The sequence below is a fragment of the Populus nigra genome, chromosome 9 (assembly GCF_951802175.1).
Source record: "Populus nigra chromosome 9, ddPopNigr1.1, whole genome shotgun sequence".
Lineage (NCBI taxonomy): Eukaryota > Viridiplantae > Streptophyta > Magnoliopsida > Malpighiales > Salicaceae > Populus > Populus nigra.
In genome coordinates this window covers 17,803,804-17,816,551 of record NC_084860.1, presented here as the reverse complement: position 1 = coordinate 17,816,551, position 12,748 = coordinate 17,803,804, and the positions used below count along the sequence as shown (strand labels likewise).

Below are 12,748 nucleotides of genomic sequence, written 5' to 3'. Positions count from 1 at the left end.
TTCTCATCATATAAAATTATTCGATACAAAACAACCGTTTTGATGACCAGATTCCTCATCGACAGAGACTTTCTCTCTAAGTTAATTAGAATTGGTGACTTCATCTCTCTTCTCCAATCAAAAACAGGACAGAAAAATAAGTAAAATAAAGTTTGGTATTAAAATTTAATTTTGTAAAATTCAAGGGACTGGTTACTTAATAACTAAAAAATAATGGAGAACTCAAATGAATTTTTGACAAAAATGTTCAATTTGCCACCTGTATTACCTGGTTTTTTCACTTCAGTTTCCTTTCTTACAATTCAACCCTCACTTACAAAATAAAAATATGTAATTGAGCTCTAATTTGGTTTTAAAAGGGTTCAATATTGCAAAAAAAAAAATTGATGACCAAATTAAAAATTTATAAAATTTACATTATTATAATTCACAAGAAAGTGAACAGTGTATAATAATATTTTTGCTGTTGGGGAGTCAAACTCGATAAGGCGTGGAACATATAATTGAGGTCTGCAAAATCCATGTATACATACAACTTATTCATCTCAGAATTTGGAACTTTTGGGTGGATGAATTTGTTGGTTTGCACACCTCTTCAGTGCTTGATTTCCGTGACGCCAAACTTCCTCAAGCTATCACTATAGCAGACCTTGGGTGTTCTTCAGGACCGAACACTTTGTTTTATTTGCGGTTACTCGGATCACAAGCTTGATCTAGAAAAGGTGCTCTCAAATGGGCCAAGCACCACAATGATTTTCTATTTTACTGAATGATCTTCCAGGAAATGATTTTTACACGTTTTCCAGTCTTTTTTATGGATACCCTATGGATATCCAAAATCCGTAATGATCACAAGCTTGATTCACATTGCTTCCTCTTCTTTTGATTTCTTTTATGCTCAAAACATAGAGAATTTGGGAGTAAATAAATCCAAATTGATTGGTTTCTTGGCTAAATGTTAGGACATATATTTGCGACGGAACTTGTACATGCATGAGAAAAACATTTAAAGAGTCCAAACAAGGGCATAAAGGGATGGTCAAAATCATGAAAGTCTGAGAAGGTCAGGGACTTCGCTAGATTTTTCTCCTTGTAAGAGTCAGCTTTTACAAGGAGAACGCCAGAGGTGGTGATACTATAAACTCCTGTATGGGTAAGGGGAGAAGGAATTATAATTTACCAAGACTCAACTCATAAATTGACGGTATAAGCATAACATTAACTGATTACAAGTCTACTTGCTCTAAATTCCTTGTGATAATAAACCTCTAACATGGATGCTCCTAAATGCAAAAGTAAGTAATATTTGTAGACTACAAAACAGAACCACTAACTATAGCATCAACAACAACATAACAGAACTACAAAAGAAAATAGAAGAATGTACTGGCGCCTGGATGAGCATGTAAGCTATTGAGCATATGAAGATCTGTACTCCAACATTTCATTCCTGTATTTCTCCTTGTCCCTCAAACCTTTCTCCTGATAAACCTGCATCACAAGAAGAGTAAGGAGTGGAGGACCGAGAATAATTGAGAAACCCAGATATAAACAATTTCGCTTACCTGCTTTTCTGCCTCCGTGAGGTTGTTCCATAAGAGTCCAATCTTCTTGCTAATGACTTTCTCTTGCCCATGGTGTAGGGCCTTTAGCTGGGCATAATGCTCATTAAAGAAAAAATTGTAGCCACTCCTGTTGGACTTGGGCTGAGAGGGATCACGTAAGGCTATCCGCGATCTCTTCCGGCGCCGGCGAGGAGGCAAATCTGAAGAACGAGAATCCTGAGACTCGTGAAATGTATGAGGAATATGGTATAGGACACCTTTAAGCTGATTAGTGCCCAGGTTCACAGTAACCAGATATCCATTATCAAATTTGCCATCAATGATTCCACTCACTGAACAACCAATCTGCAATTGCTGACTACCTGAGATTGAAAAGGGTCATCACTCTACATGCTGCAGCTATAGATGTTATTAGAATCATGCATTCAGAAGTCAGAAAATATTCAGCACACAAACAAGAAGGAGAAGGTACCATTGATGCAAAATTTAAAGTAGCATACAAGTTTCCGAAGCAAGATGATAAATAGGAAATAAAATTTCAGTTGTGTTTTTTTCATTATTTTCATCAAGTATACTATAGCAAAAGCAAACAGCACATTTTTCCCAGTCACTGAAGAGATAGTTCATTACTAGACTAAGGGATAAGTAATTCAACTCATTCACATCTCTCAACCAGTAATGATGGATCTATTCTGCAGCTCAAATTTAGTAAATTACTTCATGGTGCCTATTGCCCCTTCATAGGCAATTCTCTGAGTTGACCAAAAAGTGGAATTAGGATACTCCAAAAGTACAAGAGAGAATCCAACAACACATATCCAGTGGGAAAAAAAATTGAAAATTGAAAATGACTTTTCGGCTGAGCCATAAACCTCAAGATGTAAAGTTTTCGACTACTAGTAGACATCCAGCATTGTAATAGTCAAAAGCTATAGACCTCTCCGGAAGATTATCCATACTGAAGGCCACAATATAATCAATTATACTGCCATTTTTATTGCTTGTTTCTCTTCAAAAAGCTCCAAATGAAAATATGCTACTCTGGATCTATTGAAATCACAAAAAGAAAAAAATTGCAAAAATTAAGCAAAAGAAGATCCAACCCAGACTTTAAGATAGGACAATATATCTACGCCATCACATTGACAGCAGTAGCTGACACATTCCCTTACTAGAAAACTGGTTTGTAATGGCACCTTCTTCTAGGGTTGCAGATCCATTAACAAGGCTCCTCCCATTCATTGCATCTGTGAGAACAGAATGCCAAAAGTATATATTGGGTAATTTTGAAAACAAGGAAAGAGAAAACAACAAGAATATAATCACAATTACCAGTCCCTGAAACTAAAGGAATTTGTTTGTTGAAGTGGTAAACCTGCTCGAAATGATAGAGTAATGATAGATAATGCTTCCTTAAGACAAATGATGCACTGGTAATTGTAGTTGGGAAATTGAAGGCTGTAATCACTTCCTTCCATTTACGATCTGTAATAACCTGTAACCATTTCAAGAGAAATTAAAACCAGAAGAAGAAGAATGCCCTTGAAAGAATTTTACGGTACTTCCCACAAAACTTAAAATGACTCCAAAGACACTAATAAGTTCCACATTTCTGTGAGGTTTGCACAATAAATTATTCAGGCAAGTCATTTCACCAGAAAACTCACACTTAATGCTATCCTTCATTCAATTGTGAGAAGATGAGGTGAAACAGAATATAAGAAGGGCAGCATACTTTGTAACAGTTTTACATTTGCAAAAAGCTCCTAGACAGAAGATAAAGAAATTAACAACCCAAACCTTCTCAATGCCACCACGAGATGTGACCTCCACAAAAAGATGGTGAAGATCAAGAGCCTTTCCTCCCACAGTAGGAACCCTATTCATTAACAAAATTTACATCAAAGATTGTTAATCATACCTCCATCCATAGTTTCCTCTTTTAGGAAAGCCATTGATGTTTCAATTTTAATCCAGTTGCGCATTAAAATAGACAAGCAATAGAAAATCCTCAAGGAGATAGAATTAAGTGGAAGGGGGGAAAGGTTATACAGTTTGCTACTTAAAATAAGATTGAATCTAGACTGAGAGGATACTATTGAAGCCAAAACCTAACAACATATAGTCAATAAATCAGTTATAAGGTCCACTTATAAGCAATTGCCTTTGGATGGTTGAAGTATTTAGGAAAAACTACTCTTTTTTTCCCTCTAGTAACCAATTAAGGTGTTGTTCTTTAGTTCTTTTGATAATGATAAATTTCATTGCTTTTTTTTTTCATTTCATTTCATTACTTGCATCTCAACAGTCATTGGAGATCATCAGCATACCAAAATAAATTACCATAACCACATTCATTAAGAATTGATCAAATCCAAGAAAATAAAGCAAGTCTTTCATGAAATATCAAAGAAGTCTACAAGTCATAAAACACAAAAGGCAACGCAGAAAAATCCTAGTTCACATTGCATCTTAAAGTTAGTGCTCAAGGAGTAATTCAAATCTTGGAAACATAAAAATCTAGGAGAAAGCAACAAACTTTTTAGCTCGACCATTTTAGTTGAAGTTGGGAAACTAGAAAAACATACAAATATGCGTCTCTCCACATTGAGGGGTGAAGTTAACCCCAAAAGGTGCTAGAATATTTTCACAACCAAACATGAAAAAATCTAATAGACAGATAAAAAAAAAGAAGCAAATATGGCTACTAAAGGAAGCTAGATCGTTACAATATAAAGACATAATTCATGAGATAAACCCAAAAAAAAAACACTTGAAATACAAAGAATCCATCAAATAAGATGGACCCAGATAATAATAATAATAATAATAATAATAATAATAATAAACAAATAAAGTATGTTAAAGGGTTTGCAGGAAAACCAACTTACATGAATTTGGTGCCAAAGGATTGATGAAAAGCTTTGAGCTTTTCCCAAAAAAGGTCTGAACTTTGAGCAATATCTTCATACTTGGCTGTAGCTGGAGGATAGGACCTGAAAGATTGGCCATTTATGCTCTCACTGTGTAATTCTTGTTGCTGAGGTGAAATAACTGTAGCAGTTGGGTCAAGGGTAGACATTTTTGTTTTGGGTAGACAAAAATAGGATATAAGTAGACTAATAGAAATTTTAATTTTTCCCTTTTACTTTTACAAGACAAGAACACAAACAGAAAGTTAGCCTATAGATATGAAGTTGTAAGAGATAAAAATAAGATTTTTATAAGATTAGAAGAGCATGAAAATCCCAGAAATATTTTGTGAGGTAAATAAAAAGAAGAGGGGAGGATTAGAATAAGATCAAAAGCTACTATAAATGGTTGTACTTGCAACTTGCAAGTTGAAAGGTTATCGTGGTAATTGTATTTCACCTGGTTTGATAGGCTAATAATAGAAAATTAGAGCCCTCTCTTTGAGGAAGATTGTAATTAAGGTAGGGGCGTTGTAAGTGATGAGGATGTAAAGAGTAAAGACAAATTGGACAAGAATTTCAAAATTTAAAACTTTTTTAAATTTTTACAATACTTTACTTTATCCTATTTTCAGAGATTTGTTTTTCTATTTAAACTATGGATATTTGACCATGAATCTCATTCAACAAGGAAAATAATCTTCAAAAGAAAATTATTAAAAAATCTTACTAAAAGATGAGTCAAGTGGTGTGTATCTTGTTTTTACTTTCCATATAAATACAATATAATATCACAATATTAAACTCTAACTATGTTAATAATAATTTTTTTATGTAATTTTCCTAAATGAATTGATTGATTAATTAAGTATACTTAGCAATTTCTAATTTCTTTATATAGGATGTGTTTAGAGTGCTAATTGTATGGTTGTTGTTGTGTGCAATGAGCCCTTCACTCTTGGCTTCTCCGCAAATATATTCATATTCTACAAGTGCAAATATCTTTAGAAAATAATTCCAAAAGGGTGGTGAAAAATATGTATTACAATTTGCAATATTGGTTTTATTTCTTTTAGTAAAATGCCAAAAGTTTTGCGTACTCGTTTCTCTTTTTCCCTTTGTGTAATAAAGAAATGGAGCACTAGGAAACCAGCATTGGAGCAAGGGCAGCCTAGCATGCACCTCTCTTTAATCTTTAAAATTGATGCTATAATTTTGAACTCCCAAAGTTTTACTTGGAACTCACAGACCTGAAGGCTGGAAATGAATGCATTGAAATTCTGTATTTCGCAAATTCAATGCATTGGAATGTGTGCTTTGGGACTAATGCCCTTCTAGCTGGTTGTATTTCCAGCAAGGCACAACCCAATTCATCAATCATCAGCATTTGTGGCTTAAGTGCCTCTGCTCCAAAAAATTGTTAAGAGTGCAAGACATTTTGGTGCTTCAATAGAACATCACAAAGCAAGGTAAGTGAAGATTACACATAAAGAGGATCATGCAAACCTTTTGGGAGAGAAAAAAAAAGTGAAAACCAAAAGGAGAAGAAAGAAGCCTCTTTAATAAACCACTACCACTATACAAGGTTTACACAAGTGAAGCACAATCGATTAAAGAAATGGTGATATGATCTAAAAGCAACATGGGAAGCTGGGGTCCCAGTCATAGCCATTGCTGGCTGTGGCCAAGATGTAGTAGGCAACAATATGGCCAATGGATCCCCAAGCAAGGACATCAACAATGTTGAAACCAACTGGATCATTTGATTTCAGGAGGCTAACATATTCCTTGGCACGCTCATCTCCTGCCTCAAAATGAGTCAAACCATTCTGCTCAGGCACTTGTTTTGCCACGTTCTCCCTTTGGAAGTTAAAGAACACAAACCTTCCCAAAAAGAGTGATACCCCTGTGCTCAAGCTTATGACCAATGATGGGTTAAGCTCTGCTTTCACAGCTAAGCTCCTTTTTGGTGCAGTGAGGGTGTTCTTGGAGAGGGAGGCGGTTTTGGCCTTGGTGAGGGGTCTAAGGCCTTGGAATGAGATGTTGGATGGGGTGAGGTTGTGGTGGTGTTTTTGGATGGTGGGTGTGGGAAGCAAGCTAAAGGTTGCCATTGCTGGTGCCTGCCTTGTGAGTTGAAGATAGGTTTTGAGATGATGAGATCGTGCTTTGCTTCATAAAGATCATATATCCCGCTAGTGGTGGTGTAAAGGAAGATTAGTGTTGTAAGGATGGAAGCGATAGGGGAAAGATTTTGGTGGGTGAGATGGCCATGCATCATTGGTTCTTTGTGGATTAGAGATTTTTGGCCCTAAATGGTGACCATGGAATTTGCATGGTCACCCTTTAGGGCCGAAAATCTATTTAATTTTGTTGGCTTTACAGCTCTATTTATTTTTATTTTGTTGGTCAAAGGTAATCATGAAGGATTCGGATTTCCTCGAGAAGCAAAAATAACAATGAGGTCGGTTGCTTTTTCTTGTTAATAGATGCTCCCTAATTCGTTCAATTATCAGTTTTTGTTAGCCCTGAAAATAATCCCACCATCAGCCTTTGCTATTATTGCTTTTGGTTGATCATCTTGAACAACGATTATACGATATGGTACTTACGGGTCCTAAATCAGTCAAGAAACATATGAAGACATATTGCTACGAGAAGTAATTAACATGCATGTTTATACTGAATCAGAATAAAAAATTGGATTTCTTGATGATGGAACCGGGATTAATAATGGGTCAGCTGCAGATGCTATTCATTCAAATCAGAGTCTTCCAGAGGGTTGGCCCAAAACCAGTGATGGATCATCCGTGAAGGAATATGAAGTTGTGTTTGCTAACGAAGCAGTGACCCAGAACAGACTGGTCATGTGTATATGGTCCTCTTAAGGTATGGTAAATAAGCATGCAAGTTTTCATCAAGTGTGCTCGAGAATCTCAAATAGTTAGGGCAAAAGGAAAATATGTGATATCTCGTTTGCACCTCGCAAATTGCAATGAGGTGGGGACTGGAAAGGAAACAGATCAGAAAGACTGGATTTCACGAGAAATAAGATTACATTGGACAGCAGATAGAAAAAATCATCTACCTGAAGAAGCAGAAGTTCAATTCCATGTTATTGTTCACATTGAATTATACATTCTAGCCTTCTGTACATTCCCTCCTTTCTACACATCTTATAATAACCCAACAACAAAGGTGGCACCAAGACTAATAGAACCACGAGAACCTAAAATTCCACAATAGTAATACAATATACACCTAAACCTCCTTCTACATTATATGGTTTTATTAGGTTCCTCAATTGCATCAAGGGAAAAAAACCATACCAACACACATTTCTTCAAGCAACTCAAACAAAGGAATCAAGGTATGAATAGTTCCGGCAACGGCCATACTCAAGGAGACTACCGTATGTGCGATCCCACACTCCAATGTAAAGAGCCTCTGTGTCAGGACTGAATGACACACCAGATATCTCGCCAAAGAAATCAATCTCCTGCTCCTTTTCATACCCATTTTTCACATCATAAACATGCACAAAATCTGCAGGCTCAGCCATTGCCATATATTGGCCATCAGATGTGTATCGAATTGACCGAATTGCACCGAGATTGCCCTTCAAAACAGCGAGTGACTTGGACAGGTTCCGAACATCCCAAATGCGGCATGTTTTGTCCTGGTTCCCAGTAGCAAAAGTGACCCCATCGGGATGCCATGCTGATGCAAAAGAGAAATCCAGATGCCCAGACAAGGATGTCACTGTCTGTAAGCATTCAAAATTCAAGTCATCACATATACTCCTCTGTAAAATTCATATTTGTAAAGTTGATGACAAGGAAAGACTAGTACCTTCCCAGAACTGGAGTCCACCAACATACCATCTGGGCTGTCACCAACAATTGTTAGAAGCTTTCCATCAGGACTAAGGGAAGTATGCTGCACACATGACAAAAAACAAAACATGCAATAACCATCAAATGTTTATATTTCCAGTCAAGTAGTTAAAAAACCTGGCCTCAGCCACCCCTATTGTCAAGTTAGGCAAGAACTAGGCCACCATGCCTTCCCCGGCAAAACATAACTCAAGAAAACAGTATTTATCCAATCAAGTAAAATGAACTCAAGATTGAAGAGACAATGAAAGAATATGCTTCTGTTTCACTTATCAGTGATAGACTGATAGTCTTCATACAACAAATTGATAGCATGTCACCAAATTAATATAAAAAGACAACTGATTCCCTGAATGCTTGCTTGTCACTCCTCAATTAGTGACTGACAAGTAACAAACAACCCACGAGGAGGCTAAAGATGCAACACTCTGGTAACAATTGAAACTGTCCAAAGAGAGCAACAGTTGCAGAACCGGTTAAACTATGAAAACTTGACATTATATGTGCATTACTAATCTGCACATGTGGAAAACAAATTTTTGATTCATTACTAAGATTTGATCTCCTCTTTCTATAAGAAGAATCCAACCTTTTATCTGAAATGCCACAGATATCAAAATACACACCTGCATATGGTGAGAGAGATGAAACTATGGATGGCATGTTAGGGGGGTCTCATCAGTGCAAGAGTTTAAAGTATCACAGTAGCTAATGGGTTTCTAATACAAGAAATAACATGTTGAATTACCAAACTGGATATTGGTTACTCACGTTCACTGGCCAAGGAAAACGAAAATGCTTTGAGAGCTGGTATTTCTCCATATCAAAATCTCTAACTCCACAGTCATTGTTTGAAGCAGTAAAGTGCACTGCACCACTGGCAATTAATATAACAAAGGTAGGTTATTTCTGCATTAAAAATGTTATAGTCCACCATCAGCACAATGGAAAATATGTACCTCGGACTATCATAGATCTCAACAGCGTTGGTGATAGCATTATCATCATAAGTTGTTCTGGAACAAAAGCTTACTCCAGACCGATCTAGATGCTGCATTCCAATAAAAGCTTGATAATAAACCTTTTTTTGTTACTACCAGAGAAATCATTAAATCAAATCTCAGAGGTGGCATGATTATAGAAACAATTTATATTTCCAAGCAACCAAAACAAGCTGAGAAAGTGCCAACACCCCATAAAAGTGACATTTATATACTAACACTGGTCACCCATTTTATGAAATCTCTTTATTTCTTTCAAGAAAAAGACTTGCAAAAGCAAGATCTTAAACTTACCTTGCAAATAAGCTCTCCCTGGAACCCTCCAGCAACTAGCAAATTATCTTTCACTGCTAGAGTACTAACTTGAGTCTGCGTGAATCCTTCCAACAGACTTCCAGGATGTTTCTAGAAAACAGAACAAATTGATCAATTTACAGAAGAAATCAAATCTGAATACTAATCTGCACAAAGATAAGAGGAAGTAAAGCCAAAACTGACCTCAGTTGGTGCCACATGTCCAGAAACATCAAGAACATCAGCCTTGCTGCAAGTTAAGGAAGACCAATGAATGACAGAGAAATGCGACATAAGGTAGACATCATGCTTTGTTGTAGCCCAAACCAAGTTCCTCAACTGCATCATGAAAAACCACAGATACATGTATATAAGTCAATCAAACATTACAACCACTTCAAGCCTATCTGCACTCAATCATGCATCTATTGATGTACCAGACTTTCCAGACTCCATGAATTGTCACAATATTTTTCTCTAGAAAAAGCTGGCTTCTCCAACTTACCTGAAAATGAAGAATGGTAGATTTGACAGATCTGGAATTTCGTCTGAACTCATAATACATGCCCCCCTTTTCAGTAATTTTGCAATCCTACATGAAGAAAAAGACAGTATAAAACTGTTGAAGTGATCTTGTTGACAGAGAGCACTCTTGGAACAGAGATGAAATAAGAATTCACCTTTTTTGAATCTTCCCCAGAGTGAAGTATATTCTCATAGTTCTTGTATTGTTCTAGCCTGGTTTGCCGGTATTTATCTCTAGTGATGCTAAGTCTCTCCCAAGGAATTCCCTGAACGTCTTTTCCATTTCTAGCATCAGCAGCAGATGTATCAGCTACTTTATTATTCTGCAGCAGAACACAAAAATGCTTCAAATCCTAAATCAGACCAAAGTTACAGTGGCAAAAATTGTCCAGGATTGCCCACACAAATAATGTAGTAAGAACACGAACCAGGTAGTCATATTCATCAATGTCAGAGTCTGAGCCCATCTCCCTAGCACGAAACTCTTCATCCATGTCATCATCAACATCTTCCATTTCATATTCATCTTCCATGTATTCAGCATCATCCCCTTGGTAATGGGACATATTTTTCTAACAATTCCACCTACCCTGTAACATCAACTCAAGCCAATCAGTCAAGTATCAACAGAAGCTGATGTAACCATAAAGCAAAATTAACACGCAAACCAATTGCCAAATTTAAAAGATTAAAATGGTTGGAGAAATAATAAAGCTATAGATTCAATGTCTATAGCAAGTAAAAGATTATAGGAATGACTGCATATAAGGACTACTGACAACCAATCATAGTCAACTCATTTAGATACACGAAGATGACATATCACAGATCAACAACAAAAACCATGAAAACAGAACATCCATACACATTCCACGATGATACACAGAAGAAACAGGTGATAACAGTCATAGATTCAATAAACAAGTCAGTCCTCACTGCTCATATAAATAAAGAAGGTGCTTGAGGTGGAATCAAAATATGAAGTAACGAATTACAATTGTGCAACAACAAACACTGACCCAATGCAGCAAAACTAATTCACCATGACAAAACAATCAACACCAGGAACAAGTAATTACAGAGTGACATCCAAGCATCACAAAACAAAAGGGACCAAATCCATAGTATTTGTTTAGATTAGCCTTTAATCATAAGCATTCAGTAAGTTAGAAATTAACAGCATTCCATTGTATTACTCCAAAAATCATCAAACTTTAAACAAAAATCGACCAAAAACCAATATAATCCAAAAACCAATTCTATATGTTCGCCGACAATAATTTAAAATTAATAGAAAAAATCCAAAATTAGCTCATCATTTCTCAATTCCTAAACAACAAAACACTAAAAAAATTTCAAAAAGAAACCATATTCACCAAAACCCCAATTGAATTTCAAAGTCACAAACTTTCAACAAATTGAAGCAAAATCAGGAGAAAAAATAAAACGCCATCTTAATTATGATTACAAATACAAAAAGGGATCGCAAAACTAGACCAGAGGAATCGATATAAACCCTAAAGTAGGTAACTTTTAACCCCAAAAAAAAACTGAAAGAAAAAAAGGAATAATTTTGAACGAGTTTTGTACGTTATGGGGACCAAAATTGAGGAACCCTGAGATCGGGAGAAGAGAAATAGGAAATGAAAGAGAGAAATGGTACCTGCGGGTGAGAGTTGCAACTTTGAGGATTGGAGAAAGGGAGCTCCTTTTGTCGATCTAGAGAGGAAATATAAAATATCAGAGCTAAATAATACTAATAATGGCTATATTAAATAATAGGAAAATGTTTTTATCTATATCTTATGGTGGATAGATAATAATTTGTTAGTTACCCCTTGGCCATATCCCTTAATTATTATTAAATATTATATATATATTACTTTTTTTATTTTGTTTACATTTTAATTAAGATTACTTTTTTTAATAATATTAAATATGTATCTTTTATATTGGTTTGGTATGTTTTAGAAAAAAATTAATAAAATCCTCTTGAATTAGTGGTTTCAAAATTATAAAATGATGTTATTGTTTAATAACACCATCTTGAGCTACTACTAATATAGTTTCATTATTCATTTTTTTTATTTGTATAATAAAAACAGTAATTAGTTATTTATTCAATAAAAAAATAAATTTTATAGTGCAGCTCCATATGTGAAAATAAATAAATATATATATATATTGGTAGAAATAAATAAAGTGCATGCCTAACTCAATAGTAAAAAGCTTTGTTGAGAGAATAAGAGGCTATTACAAGACAAAAGATCTTAATAGAGAGAGATACAATGCTAGAAACATATAGCTCATGTTTATTTTCAAAAACATTGTTTTTATTTATTCTAAAATGATTGTTTTATGAAAAATTAAGGAAATATGTTTGCTAAATACAATTTTTTTAAATGAAAAACAAGGTATTTATTTACTTAAATTGAAAATATTAAAAGAAATTATCATAATAGTTAAACAAACAAAACTTTTATTTTTATAGTAGAGAATTTAAAAAAAAAATCATTTTAGTATTTTTCATTTTTTACAAAAAAATGAAGAACTAGAAA

General features: G+C 35.1%; 3 protein-coding genes and 1 long non-coding RNA gene across 5 annotated transcripts; 1 reads left to right on the top strand and 3 right to left on the bottom strand.

The window, feature by feature from the left end:
• Positions 1-1,169: 1,169 nt before the first annotated feature.
• LOC133702625 (high mobility group B protein 10-like) lies at positions 1,170-4,986 on the bottom strand. 2 transcript variants are annotated; one of them, XM_062126929.1, is made up of 6 exons: positions 4,457-4,986; positions 3,366-3,444; positions 2,898-3,060; positions 2,738-2,812; positions 1,566-1,927; positions 1,170-1,491 (listed from the first exon to the last, which is right to left on the bottom strand). In XM_062126929.1, exons 1-6 carry the CDS (start codon positions 4,645-4,647, stop codon positions 1,411-1,413), a joined length of 951 nt encoding a protein of 316 aa, XP_061982913.1. In that variant the 5' UTR covers positions 4,648-4,986; the 3' UTR covers positions 1,170-1,410. The 2 variants fall into 2 exon arrangements, with proteins under 2 accessions (XP_061982913.1, XP_061982914.1); XM_062126930.1 differs by having other exon boundaries at positions 2,762-2,812; positions 4,457-4,985.
• A 1,032-nt stretch (positions 4,987-6,018) lies between these two features.
• LOC133703393 (photosystem I reaction center subunit V, chloroplastic-like) lies at positions 6,019-6,683 on the bottom strand. Its single transcript, XM_062127878.1, has one exon. It carries the CDS (start codon positions 6,586-6,588, stop codon positions 6,109-6,111), a length of 480 nt encoding a protein of 159 aa, XP_061983862.1. The 5' UTR covers positions 6,589-6,683; the 3' UTR covers positions 6,019-6,108.
• A 202-nt stretch (positions 6,684-6,885) lies between these two features.
• On the top strand, positions 6,886-7,630 carry LOC133703394 (uncharacterized). Its single transcript, XR_009843880.1, has 2 exons — positions 6,886-6,938; positions 7,166-7,630. It is a non-coding gene; the product is annotated as an uncharacterized LOC133703394 (long non-coding RNA).
• LOC133703392 (uncharacterized WD repeat-containing protein C2A9.03-like) lies at positions 7,512-11,980 on the bottom strand. The gene is made up of 10 exons (XM_062127876.1): positions 11,854-11,980; positions 10,619-10,780; positions 10,346-10,513; positions 10,171-10,257; positions 9,870-10,004; positions 9,666-9,776; positions 9,330-9,421; positions 9,142-9,247; positions 8,327-8,413; positions 7,512-8,240 (listed from the first exon to the last, which is right to left on the bottom strand). The coding sequence occupies exons 2-10, from the start codon at positions 10,754-10,756 to the stop codon at positions 7,827-7,829; spliced, it is 1,338 nt and encodes a 445-aa protein (XP_061983860.1). The 5' UTR covers positions 10,757-10,780; positions 11,854-11,980; the 3' UTR covers positions 7,512-7,826.
• Positions 11,981-12,748: the final 768 nt, after the last annotated feature.